The 25,265-nt window shown below is 28.9% G+C and overlaps 2 protein-coding genes across 4 annotated transcripts; one reads left to right on the forward strand and one right to left on the reverse strand.

The window, feature by feature from the left end:
- Positions 1-1,038: 1,038 nt before the first annotated feature.
- On the reverse strand, positions 1,039-6,556 carry LOC112679795 (PR domain zinc finger protein 5-like). 3 transcript variants are annotated; one of them, XM_025549717.1, is made up of 3 exons: positions 6,538-6,556; positions 5,774-5,953; positions 1,039-2,436 (listed from the first exon to the last, which is right to left on the reverse strand). In XM_025549717.1, exon 3 carries the CDS (start codon positions 2,394-2,396, stop codon positions 1,497-1,499), a length of 900 nt encoding a protein of 299 aa, XP_025405502.1. In that variant the 5' UTR covers positions 2,397-2,436; positions 5,774-5,953; positions 6,538-6,556; the 3' UTR covers positions 1,039-1,496. The 3 variants fall into 3 exon arrangements, with proteins under 3 accessions (XP_025405502.1, XP_025405501.1, XP_025405500.1); XM_025549716.1 differs by lacking the exon at positions 6,538-6,556 and adding an exon at positions 6,007-6,223; XM_025549715.1 differs by lacking the exon at positions 6,538-6,556 and having other exon boundaries at positions 5,774-6,223.
- A 15,025-nt stretch (positions 6,557-21,581) lies between these two features.
- LOC112679782 (tubulin alpha-1 chain) lies at positions 21,582-25,258 on the forward strand. Its single transcript, XM_025549697.1, has 3 exons — positions 21,582-21,723; positions 23,780-24,002; positions 24,062-25,258. The coding sequence occupies exons 1-3, from the start codon at positions 21,721-21,723 to the stop codon at positions 25,186-25,188; spliced, it is 1,353 nt and encodes a 450-aa protein (XP_025405482.1). The 5' UTR covers positions 21,582-21,720; the 3' UTR covers positions 25,189-25,258.
- Positions 25,259-25,265: the final 7 nt, after the last annotated feature.

Consider the following 25,265-nt stretch of genomic DNA (forward strand, 5'->3'; position numbering starts at 1 on the left):
TCCATTTTAATTTTACATCAATGTATATCTATATAATTTAAATCGCTAAAATATTATAAGTATTCATTATTATTCACGAGTAACATATCAGGTACAATTACATAGGCAGTAACAAGATTTATGTATAATAGTCATTTAATACAACACTAGCCTTCAAGTAAAAAAAAATTCAATTATGAAATTACAGTCTTAAATTATAAAATAAATTATATTAAAATACATACATATTAATTTATTGACTACCAAGAAAAAATTGCAAATATGAAATTTAATTTTAACTATTATTATAATATTCTGTATCTTTATTCAAGACAATTTTGATAACGAACAAATAAGAGGCAATATTTCCATTAAATGAAAATTATAATTATATTTATAATCAACAATTATACTTCGTTGAAAATACATCATTATCATGATACAAAATTACATGGTTCAGCTTTTCATACAATTATAATGAAAATAAATTACACTCAAAATCACAAACAAAATTATTATTATTATTAATCAACCAATTAATACAGAATAAGTTCAAAATGTATAAATATTTTATTGTTTTGTCATTACTATTATAATATATTCTACTATGCTATTAGTAGAATTACCTATGTGTCTTATCTCTGTCTTACAAACTCACTGTAACAGGTTCCTATTTATTATAAGTATATTCCAAAATACATCACATATATTAATATACACATATAGAACAAATAAATTGGCAAATTGACAAATGCTGTAATAGCAAAATTTCATGTAAGTCCTTTAATTGCTTGTCTAACTCTATAAACATTCATTATTTTTAGGAACAATTTCCTATATCAATGCCAAAATGACTTCAAAAGAGTTAAATTCAACACTAAATCTGATAAGCACTAGTGTCGTCCATTAATAGCAAATAGTAAATCACAGTAAAACTAATTTTGTATCATTAGTTTTCATATAAGTAAATTAACCTTCTATTAAACTTACAAGGAAACATTACAATATATAAACACATACTTAATATTGAAATATTGTAGAAAATCAAGACACAGACAATGTTCTACCGATAAATTTAATCTAGGTCAGTTTACTCCATTAAAGTTCACAATTGGGTTTTACTGAACATAGATTTTCTATTTTGTTTGTTGTAAAACGGACAACATATGTGGGTATAACACATCATCTTATCAACTAAATATAGTGATCTTAGCTAGTTTGGGATTTCTTAATAGTTAATAACATATAATACAAGGTTTTTCCACAAATGATTACTATCCATCTTCATTCTTTTAGACAATCACCTGATTTATCTGCTTGGGATACATATTTAATATATTTCTATAATTGTAAACCTTTAAAAATATCATATAAATATGCTATAAGATGTACAAATCATTAACTTGATTAATATTATACATAAAAGCAAAACTTCAACTATTTTGGATTTTAGTAAGTTCAATAGTCTCATAAATCTTTTTCTGCTCATAGCAATTGTGGTCTACAATTAACTTAGTTCAACTGGGGTTCCACCACTGATAATATTCCAAGTGCTGAAGTTGGTCACAACCTTTTCCACAAATTTCACAATCAATTTTTCTTTGATTTATTTGAAATTCAAATAATGCTTTCATATGGGCTTCGGTACGCTTTCCAGTATCTTTTGATAAAATGTAAATATCTTTAGTCAATTCAACTGCTTTCATTTCGTCTACATTAGTTAACTTAGATTGACAGAGTCTATGGGATTCAACATTTTTAGCCATATTAACTGCACATATTCTTTCATGTTCTTCATGCTTTGATACTGATTTAAATTTAGACAGACAAAAATTACATGTCAATTCACAAACAATGTCATAAGAGATTTTAGGATTTGTATCACTTCCATTATTTTTCATTTCAAGTCTCATAAATGATACTTCACTCGAATCAGATGTATCAGTTTTTAAATGTATTTTTTGATGTTCTTTATATTGACTTTTATTTGGAAACCTAGAATTACATAGATTACATATAATTTTATTATCTTTTAATTCTTGTGATATTTCTTTATCTTGATGTCTTAAATTATCATCAGATTGATCATGATCAGTCGTTTTAGTTTTATACCATGTAAATGGTTCTTGCCCTTTTATTAATTGTTCATTAATATCAACGCCGTCATGGTACTTTTTCATATGATATTTGTAACTAGGTATAGAGCTGTAAGTCCTACAACAAATTATGCAATATTTCTTAGTAGCTTTTCTTTTCTTACGTTTTATTTTTTGTTTTGGAGCATTATTTTGAGTTTTTTCAATAATAATACCATGCACTGCTGTATAATGTACATTTAAATGATATAATCTCTTATATGATTTATTGCATTTATCACAATTATGCAAACAATTATTTTTTGTTGATGTTCGATTCATTATTACTTGGTACAATATTTACGTCTTGACTAATGTAAACCTAAAAAAAAAAAAAAAAGGTTAATTAGGTAAATTTTTCTTATTGTTACTAACAAAAAATTTTAATAATTGTAATATAATAAATTTTTAAAAAAAAATGTAATATCTAACATAGAACTGTATTATATTTAAAAATATATTTTTGATGGAAAAATTACTCAATAATCTCAGTAGTCTAGCAATAAAGAACATACTTAGGAAATACAAAAATTAATTGTAGTTTTAATATCAAATAGATAATTATAAAGTTCAACATTATAGACATGGTTAAAAATATTAATTAATATATACCTAATAAATTAATTTTCTATAAATTTTGGTTGAATAATGCCATTTTCTTCTTTTAAAAACTTCAATACATGCTATTATGAGCAGAATAATTAAAATACATCAGGGACAGGTCAAGCTTGTTTAATGGGAGGAAATAGGAATATTATTACTATTATATTTTTATCACTTTATACCTATATCAAAAATATTAAATGAATCCATGTTATAAAAAAAAGCTCAATGGGGAAAGGGACAATCACCATGTTGTCATCCTCCATAAATTTGTCCCTGGCATATAAAAATATATCCATTCAATCAAAAGTTATAAAAATGTAAATATACTACAAAGTATTATAATTAAGTTTATTAAACAATAATATCATGAGAATATTCAAGTATTAAGTCTGCACATTTTTTAGCATTTTTTATTGCCCTCTCTTATGTCAGTATATGTCAAACAGTGACTACTCTCCCTCTTTTATATTACATTAACATTTTTTATAAAACCCACTAAATTCTTTTATTTTAAAAATTAAATTGTTTAATGTCATATATAAATAATAATAAATAATTCAATCATATATTTATACTTTTTTAATTAACAATTATTAAACAAATATTTTTAACAATATGTTTAAGTATAACATACTCAAATTAAACAGTATTGTTTTTTTTTTTTTAAAAACCTAAAAATTAATTATTTAAATAAAATAATAATAAGATACATCAGTGAATATATTTTTAGTTGTACATATTCGTAGATAAGCATGCCTACAATTTTTCAAAAGAAATACCAAAAATGTACATCCCACAATTAATAATATTCAGACAACGTAAAAAAAAAAATCCTATTAACAGTTTATAAAGTCAGTTAGTTTAGTTTAAAAGAATAAAAAAAAAAAAAAAGGAAAGGTCTCAACCGAGATGCCAAAGACTGTTCAATACATATAATTTTATTTAATACAAAATATTATTGAAACAATTACTACGTTTATATGATAGCGTTAAAACGGTTTGAAATTAAACCGTTTTAAAAGTTAAAACGCTCGCGCTATGTAGTTTAAGAATTTAAAACCGTTTTATATGCTCAAACCGGATTATTAAATGTACATATAAACGCGGGATATGTTTTGCATTAATACGTTTATCACAATTATTGTGATTCATGTTATCAGTTATCACTTATCAGATTTTGTTTTTATATATTTATTATTTAATTATATTAATTTTTATATATTATTATTTGTATAACTTAATAATTTAATAAGAACACAATAAATGCAAAATTATAAATTTATTATGAAAATATATTATGAATCAATATATTACTTATCAGATATCCTCCTGGAACAAACGACCAAAGTCATAAAGTAAAAATATTAATTTTAAAATGGTTTATAAAATATTAGCTAAACCGATTTAGTATATATTTGTATATAAACATCTAAAATTAGTTTAAGCTAAACTGTTTTAAATAATTTTAAAACGGTTAAATTTTAAACTGTTTTAACGCTATCATATAAATTTAGTAAATGAATATAAGAAAATGCATTTTATTAAAATATCATGAATTGAAAAAAAACTTGGTAATTTCTTAAAGAATAATGTGTATACATATGTTACCGGCAATATGGATAATTCAGGTATTTTGCATAATGCCTAGGCATTACGCTAATTTCAGACCCATTTTAGACAATGTAAATAAAACATATGATTTTCAATATTATTTTACATATAACCTAAGTATTTTATAAAATATAGGCATTAGGCAAAGTACAAAACATTTTATTATATGTTATATTACATTAAGATTCTTATAATTATTATACAATATTACTCATATTACGGACAAAATTTAATTTTATCTTTTATTATATTATTATTATTATATAAATATTTTACTTAAACTACTATTTACTTAATATTACATATTGTAGAAAAGTCACATTTTTAAGTACACAAAATGTTATTTTTAAGGCTAACACACTTTTTATTTTGATACTTGGACTTACAAACACATTTTAAAAATCCTTGGCCAATTCTTAAGAATTGAATTTTTATCAACTCATTATACTCTTCATCAAATAAAAAACTAGTATTAATGGCAACATTATTAAAAAAAAATGTTGTAGTTTGTTATAAAAATTTGACTTCAAAATGAGACACGAAAATGACGATATTGTAATAAAATTATTAGTACGTTCAATATTGTATCTCAGAATTATTAATATAGTAGTAAAAAAGTATTTATCTTTATTACGTTAAATCGTAAACGCATATTAATGATAAACGATAAATAAAGTCGTTGGTAGTTAGCAATGTCTAGTTTTGTTTGTTTTCTTCATATTGCCTAGTCCACCATTGACATAATACCTAGGCAAAGCTCATATTATGTTTATTACTGGATTATCCATATTGCCGGTAACATATAAAAATTTTCTTTTTAATAACAGGTAGATACATTTATCAGTTTTAAAAGTTTAATTAGTATATTATAAAATTCCAATATGATCTAAATAAGTTATACTTTAGGATGAAATTAAAATATTTCAAATTCAATACAATATATGAGTCGCATTTTTATTGACTTTGTACACACCACTCAATTTGAAACCGGTTGAACTTTATAAATATAATACTACTCCAGGCTAAACATTTATTTATTTCTATATTATTTTATCATTAGAATATTGTTACATATGATTAATTTCAATACACTGAATCAGTTACAAATTTGTATATATTGAAAAATTAAACACATTAAGTCATTAATTCGTTCCAACAAAATATATACGAAATTAACAACATTGAGAGTAATGAATATATATCAAGCAATCAGTGGGCCAGTCCAAAGAAATTTGTTCCGCACTATCAAGGTAATACTCAACCGATCAGCGTAATCAAATCCGTCCATCAGAGCATCATTGAGACCTACATGCGACTTAAGCAGATATTTATAGACGCAAAGGAACCCAGACAAAATAAAGGAAACCAAAACAATAGTGCCTAGCCATCGACGGATGGGCGACACAAAAAAAAAAAAAAAGCAGACTAATACTAATACGTACTTTAAGCTGGTACGGCCAATCATCACCAAATGAGTAGCCGAATGCTAGAAAAGAATCGTGCACGGTCCGCTTTTTCCCAAAGGCAGTGCACTCGCAATGGCGGCGGAAAAACGCGTGTAATCGATCAACTCCAAATTCCGCAGCAGGACGTTGGGACGAGGAGTAGTATGGGAGTAAACACTAGAAAAACCAAAACAATAAATGATCAGTGGACGAAAACCGAAACAACCAACCGGTAAGCATAAGTTAGATGTTATAACTCCAGCAATAATACAACGACAAAATTTTTAAACGATACAGTTAGAAAATGAGTTTGGGCGTGCGGATGATTCACCGAGTGCACTCTCATATTCATGTAAACAAAACGAGCATGGAACAAGGAAAATTATAATTTCTCTGTGCCATGATTGAACATGATTCAGCGAAATAGTCACTATCAACAATCATTATCACGCGCTGCAGTGGCGTAACTGGAAAAATACCTAGGGAGGGCAATGTAATAAATTTATTATTACCAAAACCCTGACACCCCTCCCCCTCACCAGTTAAAACATATTTTCATTGTATGTATCTTATACACTATATCTAATTGTTTGATTTTACATAAGTCTTTTAACTCATTTTATGGTTTAGATAAACATAAATTGTAGGTAGCATGTACTAGGTACCAATATTGTTAAATAATACCCATAAGAATTCATTAATAAAAGGTGCTATTTGTACTGTTGGATTATCTGGGGGGGGGGGCAACATTATACCTTTACCTCTGAAAAAATGGTCAAAGGGGGCATTTGCCCCCTTGCCCTCACACAATTATGCCACTGACTCTGGTCATGCACTGGTCTCCTGTCCGAGAGGATGTTGCCATATATTTATTCTGCGGTGTTGGCAGGTTTTTAAGGGTTGTAGAGGCATACTCCAAACACATCGTATAGCTAAAATAAATTTTAAAAATAAAATATTTAATGAACAATGATCATTTATTTTTAATCTTTGCATGTTTCAATCTGTAATATGTTGTTATAAGTTTTTTTTAATGAAATTAACGTTTACATAAAAAAAATTTAAAAATTTAGCAACATTATTTACAGGTGACACTTTCTTCATAAACAATAATGATAATATTCCATACATTCCACATCATGTACATTTTACGTTTAAAAGCAAAAAGTATTCTTAAGTTTGAATATTCAAATATTATACGAATAAAATTATTAATTGTGTTTTAACAATACTTTGAAATGAAATCGATGAAGGTAAAAAGTAAATAGTTAAAATATTTTATTTACATGTAAAATAATAATTTAGAGTATTTGTAAAAAATATTTAGTAATATATTTCGATATTTAATTCTAATTAACTTAAGTAGTTATCCTTCCATACGATGTTGAAGTCAAAAATATAATTTTGCTTTAATTTAAACATTATACCTAAATTGTTTTAATAAATTATATTTCTAAGTTTGAATGAGGTAAATTAGTAAAAATAACGTTATTATTATTATTATTATATATTATAATTGAAAGAACTACTTAGTGCTTACAAATTATGTTTGTTAATTTTTTTTAAATATTTTAGTAATAAATATTATATAGATAATACAATAAGTTTTGATTTCATTTCATGTTAAAATAAGGGATTTTTTAAGTATTATGTTCCATTATTCACAGAGCCGTGTCAAACATTTCAGCGCCCTGGGACAACATTTTTTCTACAGGGCCACTGGGTACAGGTAGCATATTAAGTGCAGATAAGGGCGCCCCCCTTACTTTTAAAATACTACGGCACCCGGGGGCAATTGCCCCCTTTGACCCCCCTTAACGCGTCCCAGATTATTCAGGTTAAAATAATATAGTATTTAGAATAATATCACGTAACTGTTACAACAGTCCGTGGTACACCGGTAATTGTGTACCGTATATAATGATATATTAAGTAATTTTTCAACGTGAAGTACAAAATAACTGTACAATTATGCATTATTGAATATTTTAACCGTTTCAGTACTAAGAACATATCAGATAAAAATGAAGTTATATTATTACTATAGAAACGGCAATAAACAATTGTATTTTAACGTTATAATATCATGCGACTACTATGAGTGTTGTGATTGTGAGTTGTGAGTCATCCAATATACCCTAGTTTAGGGTAACTATAAAAATAAAATAAAAATACGGGAAACTTCAAAAAACGAAATAAATGTGATTTATAACTTTTAAAGGCATATTAGGTCTCTACATGAAAAATTTCATTTTGATATTGATGATGCATTAAAAATTAAGATTACGCATGTATATTATATTTAAAAGTTACATAAAACTAAATACATTGAATAATATAAAATAAACAAATTAAATGTGCGCTATGCAAAAGTTTTGAAATACAAATAAAATATTTATACTTATATGTAATGTAAATAATATGTTAAAATAGGTACGATTTTTCTAACCAAATTTAAAATTTTGATAATTTCTAATTCTATACAAATTTGTTACAAGGTGAAAGGAGCTAGCACATTTAAGACTACTGACTCAGTCTTAATTCAAGCACATGTCATATTTTTAATATAAATTTGTTTTAAGAGATGATGTGCAAACCATTGATCAAAATAAATTATTATAATCGTTAATAATCAGTAATCATTATCATGGTCGGCCGAAGGCACGTGCGACCGTACAGGACGTCAAATTTTTTTTGGAATTTTAGAGGCGGCATCGTTTATAAATAAAAATACGTATTTTTTATCATTAATCAATATATTTGCCTATTCTAAATCCAAAATAATGCATATTTTATTATTTTGACTGGTACTGTGTCATATGTATTATTATTATCTATTATGTATAATTAAAAAAGTACCTATTTATATATAATATAATATGGGATAGCCGCTAGCCTTGTTCGGCGCAATTCACGATTATCTTTACGGTTTCCAGATAAAGTTCTCCAAAAAAGTATGTACAATAATAATTATTGTACATAAACATTTTTTATCAGCGATAAAAATAGTTTGCTTGTGCCGAATGACAACAATACATAGTCTAGACTGTACATATTTTTACTGTACATTTGTACAAACAATTTAAAAGATTTTCTTTTAACTGTTCGCCAGGAAATTGTTAAAGACAACGAATATAGGGTGGGTGATGCACATATTTTTTAATATATCAACACGCCATTTTCTTATTTGGTGAGTGTTTTTCTATTTTAAATAATTGTACAATTTTTATTAATATTAAGTAGATAAATTATTTCAATAAAATTAAAAATTAAAAATATTTCCCGAAGTCCGACTTTAAGGCCGCGCGCACATTGGATACGAATTCGTTTCGTACCAAAAAGGTACAAATACTTGTCGTACGAATTAGGTGTGCACACTGAACACGTTTTGTTCCGTAAAATAGTCAGTGTTTCGGTGATATCGCATTCGTGACATCCTGGCACGCAATTGATAATCCATTTCCCCCGTACGAACACCTCAAACCCAGTCTGCGCGCTCGCATAGTATTTGGTAGGCTGGGATGGTTCGTGCGTGTACGTACAAGTTCACACGAATCAAATTCGTACGAAAACGCATTCAATGTGCGCGCGGCCTAACTTTTGAATGTACGTAACCTACGTGTGAATTCATTGATATTTTATCTAGGCTGTTAACAAAACGAATTCTTGATTTTCAATGTACAAAACTTTAAAATTAATACTTTATTTTTAAAATGCTATGTAATTATTGCATTAATTTGTATCAAGCTCAGTAGCGTATTTATCGGGGAAGAGGGGATGCTGGTTATGGGGGTTTCCCCCGAAAAAAAAAATATTTGAAAACGTCAAATTTTAAACATATCACTTATATAATAATTTTAGTTTGTTTAATCAATAGAGTATTAAAGTACAATGAAAAAAAATATACATATAAAAAAAATATTAATATCATTAATAATTAAATTGTAATTGGATAATAATAATAACAATCGACCGCACGACACTCACACACACATATTCTGCACAAATGTTTACTATAATAGGTAGGTACTATAATTTAAAATTAATTTTTATTTGGTAGTAAAATGTTATAAAAAAAATACATTATTTAATTAACAATAATAAAAAATATTAAAAAATCAGTATGAATTAAACTTGGTTTATACATTATAGGTATATTATATAATCTGTAAACTTTGTATATTGAAGATAATGGGAAATTAAAATACACTATATACAAGGGGTGGCGAACCTTTTTAGGTTCAAGTACCAAATTTTTCCTTTTCAGCTTTTGAAAATCGTTTTCGTGCCCAAAGAAAATTATATTTTCTAAGACTATAAACAAAATTACAGATTTATTACATTATTTTTATTAAATTTAGTCATTCTTAGTGAAAAGTAAGCAGCAATTGTTTCGTTGGTTAAAACCTTTCTTTCCTTCGATTTAATTACATTTTTTATGGCGAATAAGCTTTCACGAACACAGATTGACGAAAAATATAAAAGCATAAGGAATATTGTCATTTTTAAAACATATATGATTTGTTTATTTGAATTTTTTACAACTAACATTTTATAAATAGTAAAATTTATTTTTTGTACAATTTTTCAATTTTGTACACTTTCAATTTTTTGTGCGTGCCATTAAAATTTGGTCAACGTGCCATTTTCGGCATGCGTGCCATAAGTTTGCCACCCTGCTATATACTATTTACTTTAAACCATTGAGTATGTAGAAAATTAAATGGGGGGTCCGGACCCGAACCCCCCTCCCCACTGTGGGAATGCCACAGCAATGAACTGTAAATTATTTTTAAGTTTGTATTGAAGAAAAATTAGTTTCCCCCCCCCCCCCATGATCTCAATTCAAATACGCTCTTGTAATACGATCGTACGTTTAATTTAGTTATTAATTATTATTATTATTATTTAGTATTTAAACAATAAGTTGATAAAGAACATTTTATACTAATTTATAAAATTATTTCATTATTAGGTATGACACCCCTCCCAAATAAGTTTCTAAATACGCCACTGATCAGGCTCAAAGCTTTTTTGGTCTGTGCCAAAGCGTTGTTTTTTTGTTGTTTATTACCAAATATTTTTTTGGCCATTTCATCATTATTATTGTTTTGTAAAAATGTATTATTTTCATACATTGTATTTGGTTGCGCAAATAGATAAAAATGTTAAGGGGAGTTCAAGCCCCTAGCAGTTTTTTTTAAATTAAATGTACATAATTTGATTAGTATTTGTATTTCTATAATTCGGTTTAAAGTGCAGAACATAATTTATACATATTTTAACATACTTACAAATGTTTTCTCAATAAATAAATAAATTTATTTTGTTTCTAATAATAATAATCAGGGTTAGGATGTTGATGACCTTTAAAACAACTTAAAAATTCCCTAAAAAAAGCTAAAATGGCCTAAACACTCTAAAAAATGAATATCAAAAATTACCAAATAATCTACTTGAATAAGTGAAAACAATTGAAAATTAAAAATAATTATTAAGTTATAATTAATAGATGTGATAATGAGTGTCAGAGTATCTTAAACATATTTCAAAAAAGTAAAACACTGATATAAATGAATTGATTATTTGTACTTTTTCTAATTTTTATTAAATAAAGGTATTATTGTGTTTTAATTCAATCTTCTTATAATTATTTAAATTTCCCAGTTTCTTTTTTTAAGTTTTCGGAAGACGAAATTTTATATTTTGACCTCCTACAATATAACCCATATTGTAATTAATTTTGTTAATTTTGTATAAATAATTATGTACTAATTATATGGCAACCATTTATTGAAAGGGGCGGCATTTTTTTATATACACGGAGCGCCAAAATACTTAGCACCAGTCCTAGTGCCCCAAAAACCGGGTGTGCAGTGTGTCGCGCACACGGGCCCCAGGCTTATATAAATTTGAGGGCCTTCTAGTCCCAGCCTAAAATAAATTACACTTTACAAACACTCAATTATTTAATAATAATAAGAAATTTTTTTAAAATTCAGGTAAGGTTGTTATAATATTTTAGAATAATATAATATTTATTTAACAAATACTTCATTGAGTATTTGAGTAGGTGTACAGCATAACTACCTAAACTACTTTAATAAATTTACTCCAAAAATATGTAGTGAAGTATAATATACAACAGTTATAGGTATTTAGTTTGATATATATACATATATCATACACTAATTGATGTGAAACGTATTTTAAAACCTAAAAAAATTGATACTTAAATTGAACAAAAATAAATCGTAGGAAGGGGCCCAATATAATTACAGCACACGGGCCTCCTATTTTGTAGTTAACTGACCGGCCCTGATCATTATTATAATATATATGTACAACTGTGCGAAATTCGAATATCTCTTATTGTCGCGGAACGTATAAATTCGTCAGTGAATTCACTCGGATTATACTTTAAAAAATAGAAAGTCAACTAAACTAAACAGTTACCTCTTCATGTTTTGATGCAGCTGATAATGCCAATAAATGATTTTTTCACTTTTGTAGTATGTTATTTTATATCTGCAAGTCCACCGTGTTCTATTGAAAATACTGATTTACATATTGTATAAAACACTTTTCCAATTTCATCGACATATTTAAAAAAAAGAAATTGTGATTTTAAATTTAAAGTAAAAATTAATCTTATTTTTGGCATTTTGAGAACAAATGTTTAATGACACTACCACTGCGACAGACTGAATACGAGTGCAAATATAATAACAAATATAATTTACAATTATATACAGATATGATATTGTAAATATTATAAAATATAAATAGATATTTCAGTCCAAAACACGCACGCATTCGATAACGAAGAAGCCGGTCGATGGGATTGTACATTTTTTTGTATAAAAATTATTATTAGATATTACCAATATATTCGAAAATATAATACCTAGTAATACAATTATCATTGATTATTTATTAGTATTTATAATCAATGCTATTATGTACGGTTCACGTCGCCGACAACAATGTGACATAGCAATAAAAGGACGATAATACAAAACGTGATATTAAAAAAAATTTGAAAATCGAGATAAACATCGGTTCTAGTTTAAAAAACACGAGGAATTCAAATCTGGCCTAAAATTTCGGTTATTTCTATGAAAAAAAAATCGATTTAAAACCGCTATTATATTTAAAACGTGTTATTGCCTATTTTTATACCAAGTCAAAACGTTCTACTGCCATGTTCATACCAAAACGCTGTATTTCCCATGTTATTAGTATAGAATCTCATTTCATGTCATAACAAAACGTGATATTTCCATTATACATTATTTAAACGTATATAATATATAAAAGTATATATAAACGTTTATTTACTGGTTAGGTTATACGTATGCAAACAATATTAAAATCCCTATAGGAAATTATAAAATTTTTTAATTTTAGATAATAAACATTTCCATTCTAGTTATTTCCACAGCCAAATATATTAAATTTACACTATCTCGTTTTGAGTTTCCTCCAATATATATACCATTGATTATATATACTTAATAGTATTTATTATCAATGTATATACATATCATGTGTAATATGCAGGGCTCGGAAGTTGTAACACTAAAAATTTTACTTTTTAGCTCTTAAATATGCACATAAAACTCCAAAACATACGCTATAAATAGCACGAATAATCAAAAAATATGGATTTAACTTGAAGAGATTATTAATTTAATTTAAGGAAAAAAAATTATATATAATTTTATAAATGTTTGAGCTCATAGACACAGTCTGGACTGATTAAATTACAAACTTTTAACAAAAATGTTAAATTATTCAAATATATTTGGAAAAATGTACTTATTATTAAATTATTTAATATATTTACCTTGAAAATTATTCCGGATTATTAAAATGTTTGATAATCTAATGCAGGGGTCGGCAACCTGGGGCCCGTGGGCCACATGTTGCCCGTGAAGCAATTTTTTATGGCCCGCAGAAAGGTGATTAATTTTTATGTTTTATTTTTGTTCAATAAAATTTTTCATACAATTTTCAATACTATTCAATTCTTTTTTCTTTATTAATAAAATCTAATCTAATCGTTAATAGTTGATGTTTATTCTATATAGTTATATAGTTAGTTTAATCTATAAACTTGTTATTATTATCTTATCGGAGTTGAAGATAATAATGGCTGCACTACTCAGTCATAGGATAAATTAAATATACTTATATATATTTAAAAATTAAAATTTTAAATATATTTAATCTATGGTCATAGTTACTTTGGGTTTGTAGCAATTAGTATTACACCGTGATTATGCCCGTACGTGTGACGTTTGCGTTTGTAATAGTTTCATTTTACAAGTAAATCCAAACATTATGGCAACTAAAAAAGAAAAATTTGTAATGAACATCGTTTTTTTGGGTTGATTTATACTTTTTCGTCGAAAACAAAGGTAAGCCATTATGTTTAATATGTCAAAAAATTTAATTTTTTCTTAAAACCAATTTTTTCCAGTAACATTCGTATTTTTTACACTCATATTTCTATGTAAAATAATCAAATATAATAACAATACAATTATTAGTGTATATCATATCGATGGTGTTTTGTTGAAAGGGCGTATACCACATAATTGAAATTGTTCAGGAGGAACAAAATAGTGTTTTTAAAAATGATACCGTTAAGGTCGGTTGATCTTGGATATATCTTCATAAAGTAGGCATGTTGATAATTTGATAACAATTATCATTCAAATGCTTAAACATATGTGAATTATATTTATTATCATCCAAAGTGATAGTAGTCATGGTATGCGCCCTTTTATAGCATATATATTCAAACGCCCATACGTTAAAAATGCACTCGTGTGGTATACGCCCTTTTAACATTACAAATTTTTTGAAAGCCTCTGTACAACTTATAATATTCATTGTTTTATTATAACAATAATAGTCAACAATAATTATATAATAATATTATTATTTGTATATTAATTTATTTAAAATGGTTGGAAAGCAATCAAAACAAAATTATTTTTAATTTCTTTTACTAATAATATCATATTATAAAAAACAATTAATATTGTTAATAGTTTTAAAAATAATTATAAAATATTATAATAATTTAAAAACAAGAAATATAATAGTAATATAACTATGTCAAATTAAAAGTAGTAGTATACGCCCTTTTAAAATTCTCCGTTAAAATGTTTATATATTCTTAGGGCGTTTGGATAACTTATATCCGCTATATTGAGAATAATTCCTAATATTTTTAACCATCTCAATATTATAGATTATGCGCCTATTTTTTCTGAAAATGTTGATACCAAAAACTCATTTTTCGATTTTTGTGGTATACGCCCTTTCAATAAAATGCCATCGATATGTAAAAATTTTTTTTTAAGAAGACGATATTTTTTTAGACCTACCTCTTTGTTCAAAAACGTATCAACGATATTATTTTATCACAGAAATGTAATAATAACCTTTTGCAAATAACCTTACAACTACGCACGTCGATAACTTGTTATTGGTCAAATTTATCGTTAAAGATAGAACCGTCATATTAATAGCATTTGAATTTTGAGTTGAACATCATCTAGTACAATAGTCTTCAACCTTTTTCGACCTGTGACCCACTTTTCTTTTCTAAACATTTTTCGCGACCCATGTAAATTTCCTTAGCTATGAAAACCAAATAAAAAAGTTAAAATTGTTTAATGTATACCATTTTAGAAGTGCTTTTATAACTGAATAAATCAAAATTTATATTTTTTAGGTATTTAGGAAATATTTAATTTTTAATATAAGTAAAATGCATGTAATGATACCGAAAAATGTATATGTTTTGATACACAAAAAAAATGAATGCGATATTTGTCCTGGACTGTTTTCACACGAAATATCTTCACCTCAGTTCATTTTAATACGATGCAGTTTATAGGTATATGAAAAGTAAATGAGATTTATAAATTAAGTCGGGCTATCACTTCATTTGATTGTTCATTCTTTTTTTTCTTTTACTTGAAAATTGAGGCTTCAACAGCAAATATTATTAGCTATTAGATGTTACATATTTGATGTATTAGGTGTTAGATTTAAAATTACGATATTACATATGAAATATTATATAGGTGAAGTTAGATGTAAATTGAGATTTACTAATATAATATTTGTGATTCTTAATAATATGACTATTTTCAGAGTTTTTTTTTCGCTAAGTACTTTTACTATGTTAGATGGCATGTTCAGGTCGGTGGGTATTGAGGTAAATTGTCTACACTCCTCCACTATGTGTTCGACATTTAACGATTAGTGGTATGTGTTGCATATTGGTTTGAGGATTTTTTTTCTAATTAAGTATGAGTGTTTGAAGAAAAAGTGTTCATTCTAATCTTCTACAAATTTAAAATAGTATAAAATAATACGGTTTCGGGTTTATTCGAAAACATTTTTATGCAATATCATATGACATATATTATATAATATATATATAAATATGAATTTTTAAAATTTTAAACAAAAAACTTATCGCGACCCAATCTTAACGCTTACGCGTTACTGTATCCTGAATTTCTGCCAGCTGTTTTTATTTCTCAAAAGATAGGTCAGTTGTTAATTCTGAAAAAGTAGCGTATGGATTGCGTACACAATTAATTGTGCAGATAAATGAATACACGTGTAGGTAAATTGTACAGTTTTAACCCAACTGGATATCTTAGTGCGTAGCGAAGGTTTTAGTTTTTGTGAAGTGCATGAGTATTCCGCGAAAACTTTTGATGTATAATAGTGTGCCGTGAAAAAAAGGTTAAGAACCACTGGACTAAATAACACTAAAATACCAATAAAAATTGTACTCTATTATTAAAATTATTCCATAATTTATGATATTATTAAATATCATTGAATAAGAGAAGAAATTCAATAGCTGATCAACATTTTGATTAACCTGTCCATTGTATTGTTTTATTTGTTTAGATTTTAATAAAGTTAAATAATATATGTTTATTTGAATGTTTTGTATCTGCTGTATATACATTTATTGCCTGTATAATTTTATAGCTACACTTTCAGCTGCAGTAATTATTTTTAGTTTCTATACTATTATTGAACATTGAAAAGGATACTTTTTTAAAATTATATTTATCATATGTGATTTGTATGAAAAATTAATAAAAACAAATTATATATAAAGTACCATAAATTGGAGTGGTTAAATCAATCCCAATAAAGAAACGTATATTTTTCTACTCTAATTAGAGCCTAATAAGATTTTTTTCCATTTTCATTATCGTTAATGTTAAATAAGATCGATACTTTTTAACTTAATCTTTAACTTAATTGATTTAAGTCTCATGTGCATTAACTTAATTTTTAACTTAATTGAGTTAAAAAAATATTATTAACTTGCCCAGCCTTGGTATTAAGTATTATTTTTGAATTATAACTTTTAAGTCTACAGTTAAATATTCAGTTGTTTAAAGTTACGCCAATATGCTACAACGTAGATGATATTTTTCGGAACCTCCATCGGTCGGGGGCCCCATTAGTTGGTGGAGGGGCCCAGGCTCGTGCACCACGGGTAACCTATGGTAAATACGACATTGCATAGATCCGAAAAATATTTAAATGAAATTCTATTATTCTATTATACGTGACAGATATCCATCGGAAAGATCATAATAGGTCAAATTTAGACCGTTTACGTATTTCGATTTAAATTTGGTACCCAGAGCCGTTGGCGGCGACGAGGGTCTATGCCGTGTAGGTGAGAGGCGTGCGAGGAGCTGGTGGGAAAACGGCAGCAGCGGGGTTACGGCAATGAAGTGGCGCGCGCAGACCATATTTGGAATTGTTTAGCTGTGCCGAACAGCGGCAGTCGATCCGCAAACCGGCCGTTCTTCCATGCACCTTTTCGGATCGCTGCCGCCGCCGCCACCGCCGCCGCCGTCGTCCAGCCGAACTCCGTAGACGGATCGATCTCCGCGCAAGCCGTACGTAGGGCGTTCACCGGATGCGCGTCGTCATACATTCGAAACCGCATATCGGTTGGCGAGAGAGAGACCGAAAATCGTCAGATTTTCGTAATCGTTGTGCACTCCACCGTCCGGTTGGGTGCGTAGGTTGATAGGTGAAAAACAAATTCGAGATAAAAAAATAAATAAAAAAACCTCTTCCGCGATCGGCCCTGATCGCGCCCACCAAAGTACGTTTTTTTTATTTTTTTTATATCCGTTGCCGGTCGACTCAAAGCGTCTCGAGGACGGGGAACCGGACCGAGACGTCCTAACCGCTGGCGGTTGTCGTGTGGTGATGTTGGGACGAGCATATACCGCACGCATATCGCGCGTACGATTCACAACCGGGCGACGTTTTCAGCGCAAATTTTCCCGCAAGAATAACGCAGTTTTTCCGTTTGTTCTTGGACATCGGGTACGGCCTTTGTAGCGCATACGTATGACGTGCGCCGCCTGTCCACGATTTGCCTCGTCGGTGGTGAATACTGACATTTTTTTCTACTACGTAGACGACAGCTGTACAACATTCCGTTTAAGGACATAAAAAAACTTGAGTAAAATGATCGGTGAAACTCGACAATCCGTTGTGCAATCCCGCAGCCGAGTTGTAGAAATAAAATCTCGCTTTCCCTGCACCCGTAAACGCGATAGCAATTTCTATAGACGGCCCGTAAAACGACAGTTAATACGTGATAAAAATATCAATTGTTATTCAATTTATTCCGATGACCAATGACAAATTACGGATTCCCATATTTTTATTTAATTGCACTGACCTACATAAAAATGAAAAAATGAACACTAATCCGGTCCGTATGTAAAATGAGAATAAATAAAAGATAAGAAAAATTACATATGTATATATATACTTTTTTATGTTAAATCTAATATTATATTAGTAATAAATTGTCATTAAATTTACATTTTTTTTTCTCTTAAAATTAAGGAATAATTAAATGACATTTTTAAATTTAGACTATAAATTATGATCCATTGAGTGTTTCATAATTACTCACTAATATTTTACCTGTGAATCATTCCAAAAATAATATAAATATTTTGTTATTCATTTAAAAAACAACAGGGCAATTTTAATTGTATTGAAACCACAAAATACAATTTTTATTTATTCTGTGAACCATGAGTTGAATGACTAATGCTAAAGAATTGTTTTTATCTCTGTACTCTATGACTATTAACGTTGAAAATCTTAATTATATTTTTTATTTTCGTGTATAGGTACCTATATTAATAATAAAAAATGTGTCATTTAAAGTTATTACTGTTATTTATTATTTTATTAAACAAATATTTTATGTATATTTTAACTTTTGTACCGAACTACAATATATGTTTTACATAAAATATTCAATTGTGGCAAAATAACTCAATCAGAGTTATTATCTTATGTTTTATTTTTTTATTTTTATAAAAATTAATTTCATAGCTTATAAAATTAAATTAAATTATAATTTTTATTTTAAGGAGTAATAGTATATTATGTACCTTATTGTTATATTACTTTTCTAAATAATATTTTTTATTTACTACAATTATAGCAATAACATTTTGGAAAAATAACCTTGCAAGACAATATATAGTTTCAAGTGTTTCTATTATAATATATTGTTTTTAAACGCAATCAAGAAACAAAATCAACAAGCGTGACAAATTAGAAAAAACACAAGAATAATTTAGTTTTTATTGAAGATGATGTTGATTGTATTATAGTTACGGCACTTAAAAAACTAATATAAATAAATACCAATTAGTTACTAAAAATATATGAAGACACGGTATATTTTGTATACATTTTTTAATTCTAATTTTTGGTTCGTTGGATAAGTAGACAACGGGCAGATGATCGTGATTAATAATAGAGCGAAAGGAGTTTAATCCCAGGCACCAACAACTTCTTTTTTACCTAAACGAGTCTAATTATAAATGATTATTTTCTCCAGAGGTTTTTGGCATCCTCCTCGACATGTCTGTAGACCAGATTCTTACCAAGAACAGTTCAATAAACTTTGACAAATGTTAGCGTTTGGTGCTGTTGTAGCGACCAGCTATGTTGACGTATATTCTTGAATATAACATTAATATAATATGTATCATGTATGCATTATTTTTACATTTTTAGTGTATTTCAATATGAACACACACACACACACACACACACACACACACAACTCACTTGTTGTTCGATAGTTTTCTTTTGTCCGCTAAAAAGCTATTGAAACTTTTGAAAAAAAATCTGATTGTTGTTAGACTCATTCAATATAACATACTTATAAATTACGAACTATTATAATAATACTTCGATGCGACTTATTAAAATAAGTTGTTCACTACTATTGTTTGTCGTGTACGTTCCAATCCTAAATAATATAGTGAGTAACGGCTTTCAAATGTTTGCCTAACAATCGTTTTTCTTTATGCATTATGGTAGTCATTATTGCATAGTCAATCGATTATCAGTCACCACACGTAACGTCATTATAAAAAACGTTTTCGTAAATGTATTATGTTGACAATATCGTTTAGGTTTGCTGCGTCTAACTTTAAATTAAAAAAATATATAAGTGTGTGAAAAATATGAATACCATATTTTTGTGAATGCAAGGTTCTTTTTTTATATCATTCACCTAACAACAAATAACCTTACACCTCGAAGGTTTAGTAGACTGAAAAGCTAATCAAGTTGTTCGACGCTTGTACCATACTTTGGTTATATTTTAAATTGAACAAGTTTTAATGAAATCAGAAATACATTTAGTTACAAGATTCGGAATTATTTTATTTTAGTAGATTAGAAATTCAAATGCTTTGAAAATATTATTATTTCATCGTTATCATATTGGAATTTGTTCTTGAACATTGAACGGTAGGTACCGTTGATAATCAATATGAGTTGGATTTAAACCCAATGTTTATAATTTTTATTGCCATTATGCCCTACATATGACCTGTGTTGTTGTGTTGGCTTTTACTTTTTTGGAGACACGTGAAAGTTTCAATTTTGAATCAATTATGACTGTTAACGAAGGAAAATTATTATTCGTCAGTTATGCTTTGTTAAACGTAACTGATGATAAACGGATGGTTTTTAACTGGTTGGCTTTTAAATCGATCTTGAACGTAAAAATAGTCTTAGTAATGTTAACCTAACCAGGCGTCATCGCGCGTCGTGTTTTTGTTTAACGTCACAAAAATGGAAAAAAAAATTATAAATTCCGACTTCATAGGTTCGACGGTTTCCACGTACCTTACACGGGCATAATTTTTGGGATCGTTGCGCGGCGTTCGATCATAGATTTGACATGTTAAAAAATAGTACGTGAATCGAATAGGGTGCGCGAACCCTAACCGAATGTTCGGAAATCTAATGGTTTCGACGGGAAATATTTTGAAAACAATTTTTCATTTATTTTTTGTTAACGACAAACGAAAACGAACGACGTACGAACCCGTACGAAGAACGCGTTTTGAAAAACGTAATGCGCGGCAAAGTGAAACGAACAACAATGGCTAACGCTGCGTAGGGTGTCGGTGGGAGCCGGGTAGGCGGGAGAGGAAACGGAATTTAACGAACTTTTTGGTTGAACCGTGACTGGTCGAGTTGTGGCGGGGCGGTGGAAAACGGTTGCGTGTGCGTCGGCCATACGGCGATGATTCACGGCGGCCGCGATTGTGACGAGGTGGGGCTGGGTAGGAAGCCGTCGCCGCCGCGTAGGCACCGCAATGCCGGTGTGCCGAACAGCGCATCGTCGATCTGCAGGTCTGTTTCGGAACATACAACACGGACGCAGCGGCCGTTGGGCGTCATTTTGTGTTTGGACGTGTACGAAGTATCTTTGAACGCTTCTTGTCTGACATAAAAACCTCTCCTAAAAACTTCCAAGTTTTTCTCCTTTATTCATTCGTTCCTACTGAAGAAAATAACCAAACTTCAAAATGGTAAGTAAAACAATCGTATATAATTAGTATTCGATCCGTCGTCGCGTTTTGGATTTTTTTCGTCCCCCCTTGTGTGTAACGGTTTTTACGCCATCTTGTCGGCGTTTGCGTTTTACCTGAGAAACGTGGTTTTGCGTTTACGACTTATTCGCCGTCAATCTCGCTGTAGAGTCCCGTTAATTGTTGCCTAGAGCGTCTAATGGACTAGATTTTCATCTGACTCGTGTTTTTGCGTACGTCAACGGGCGATTATTAGGTGGGTGCGGCCGTCTTTGAAAACCGAGTAATGGAATTCTGCCTCTTCGTGTATTCCCAGTCTACTTTCTCAAATTCTCAACGAGCACGAAGATGGTATATGTTCGAAAGTCATGTTTTTGATTAATATTGTATCTAGTGTATGAACAGAGAGTCTCGTGTGACGTGTCATCATTGTTTATTTTACTTTATTGGGCCTCATGGTTTTTTTATCCACATTGTTTAATTATTAGTTTAAATTGGTTCATGTCTTCGAAAGAAATTAACCATTTGAAATCCAATAAGAACGTGTTCCTTAGTAATTTGTATTAGGTACTTTTTCATAGGTTGGTATTTTAATATTAAAGTATCTACTTAGTTTATTCTCCTAGCGCCGGAATCGTTTTTATGTTTTGTAGTTGTAAGTACCTAATGTCTATTGAAATTGACAAATCATTTTTCCCTAAAACGCCTAGCCGTTTTTTAACATTTATTAATCGTATGTGCTGAATGTCCATTCAGATAGACTTGTTTTTAGGTATTATTTTATTTTTTTATTTATAAAAGAAATCAAATAAATAAAAACAATTTAAATGATTTATACTCTTAAATTAATATATAATATATATTTTTAGTCATGATATTATTGACTTTATATTCCCATCAATGAGTTTAATTAAACCAGTTGTACTTAATAAATATAATAATTCAGACTAAGCTTTTATTTATTTATTTCCATACAAACATTATTTGTTTATTTATTTTAATTTTTTCCATTGTTAACTGGTCATTGGTTTGTGGTGATTACCTCAAAGGTATTTTGAAAATTACTTGTTTAATTATTTCTTGATTCCTCCGATTCTATTTTTACATTCAATCCACACAATTCTAAATGTATTCTTTTCAATTTTATAATTTTATAAATAATTCTTGATACAATATTGACATACAATATTATTTATGTTCATAAAGTGAGCGTTGTTCTCACTCCATAGGCAGCATGGATGAATATAATATCTATTGTACTTTTAGGTTTATAATATTGCAATATACTATAACTGTTTATTTAAAATACACATTTAACAAAAAAAAAGAATATGAAAGTAAATATTATTTGAAAGATTGTACGAACAAAAGGTTTTTTTTTAAAATAATGTAGTTTTTAGTTTTTATTGTTTTAAATAGTTTATTTTAGTTTAACAGTTTATTTATCAGGATAAATATTAATAATTATATTTTTAAAATATTTAAATATAAATAATTTAGTATTGGTTTCAATCTTATATGCTTGTTAAACAATAAATAGTGATAAAAAACAACAATGTGCGCTTTCACTCAACACTAATGGTGGAATGTTATATTGCGATACCAATGACTGGTTGAATTTAATATATATACATTTTATAGTCTTTTTTTTTTAAATAAGTATAATTTTCACTCATTTATATACCTAATAATAATTTTTCTTTAAAATCTATTATTTGTATATATATATATATATATATATACACAAATATTTTGGTGAAGAAAGTTTAATTTTTAATTTATATACAAATCAATTGTATTATGTACAATTGTGTATTCTTGTTTGATTTGGGAATAATAATTTTAAATATTTTTTTTATTGTTTTAAACAATGTTCATTAGAATGGACATTTTTCAATCTATTTAGATTGCAGTATATAGTCTACAATTCTTTATAAATTGTAATGTACTTTAAAGAATATCTATTGTAACTCATTTTCATCAATCATTAATGTCATGTTTACTTTGAGTTGTCTTAACCAAGTCAAATTTTTTTATCAATTAACTATTTTTGCTGCGTGAATGTATCTCTGTACACGTTGGCCAAGCTGGAGTCCAGATTGGTAATGCCTGCTGGGAATTATACTGTTTGGAACATGGAATTGCTCCTGATGGTCAAATGCCATCTGACAAGACCATTGGAGGTGGAGACGACAGTTTCAATACCTTCTTCAGTGAAACTGGTTCTGGCAAACATGTACCCAGGGCTGTATTTGTTGATTTGGAACCTACTGTTGTTGGTAAGATTTTGGTGTAATATTTTCATTTTAGTAGAAACTAATTTAAATTTTGATTATAGATGAGGTAAGAACTGGAACATACCGGCAATTGTTCCATCCTGAACAATTGATTACTGGTAAAGAAGATGCTGCCAACAACTATGCACGTGGACACTACACAATTGGCAAAGAGATTGTTGATGTTGTTTTGGACAGAATCAGAAAATTGGCTGATCAGTGCACTGGTCTTCAAGGTTTCTTGATCTTCCACTCTTTCGGAGGTGGTACTGGATCTGGTTTTACTTCTTTATTGATGGAAAGACTTAGCGTTGACTACGGAAAGAAGAGTAAATTGGAATTTGCCATCTACCCCGCTCCTCAAGTGTCCACAGCAGTAGTTGAGCCTTACAACTCCATCTTGACCACACATACAACCCTGGAACACAGCGACTGTGCATTCATGGTTGACAATGAAGCCATCTATGATATCTGTCGTCGTAATCTTGACATTGAGCGTCCAACATACACTAACTTGAACCGTCTTATTGGCCAGATTGTTTCTTCAATCACAGCTTCTCTTCGTTTCGACGGCGCCCTCAATGTTGACTTGACTGAATTCCAGACCAATTTGGTCCCATACCCCCGTATCCATTTCCCGCTAGTAACTTATGCACCAGTTATCTCTGCTGAAAAGGCTTACCATGAACAATTGTCTGTATCTGAAATCACCAACGCTTGTTTTGAACCAGCCAACCAGATGGTGAAATGTGACCCACGTCACGGAAAATACATGGCTTGTTGTATGTTGTATCGAGGTGATGTTGTACCTAAGGATGTTAACGCTGCCATTGCTTCTATCAAGACCAAGAGGACCATTCAGTTTGTTGATTGGTGTCCAACTGGTTTCAAAGTTGGTATCAACTACCAACCTCCAACTGTTGTCCCTGGTGGTGATTTGGCTAAAGTACAACGTGCTGTTTGCATGTTGTCCAATACGACTGCAATTGCTGAAGCCTGGGCTAGATTGGACCATAAGTTTGACTTGATGTATGCTAAACGTGCTTTCGTCCACTGGTATGTTGGAGAAGGTATGGAAGAAGGAGAATTCTCTGAAGCCCGTGAGGACTTGGCTGCTTTGGAAAAGGATTACGAAGAAGTTGGTATGGACTCTGTCGAAGGTGAAGGCGAAGGCGGTGAAGAATACTAAACATCGATTCTCCAAAAAAAAATATTGCTTGGTTTAACAACTCATAAAATTAAATTAACTTCAGTATTTATTTTTTT

This window comes from Sipha flava, unplaced genomic scaffold, assembly GCF_003268045.1.
Source record: "Sipha flava isolate LNK unplaced genomic scaffold, YSA_version1 168_pilon_pilon, whole genome shotgun sequence".
NCBI lineage: Eukaryota > Metazoa > Arthropoda > Insecta > Hemiptera > Aphididae > Sipha > Sipha flava.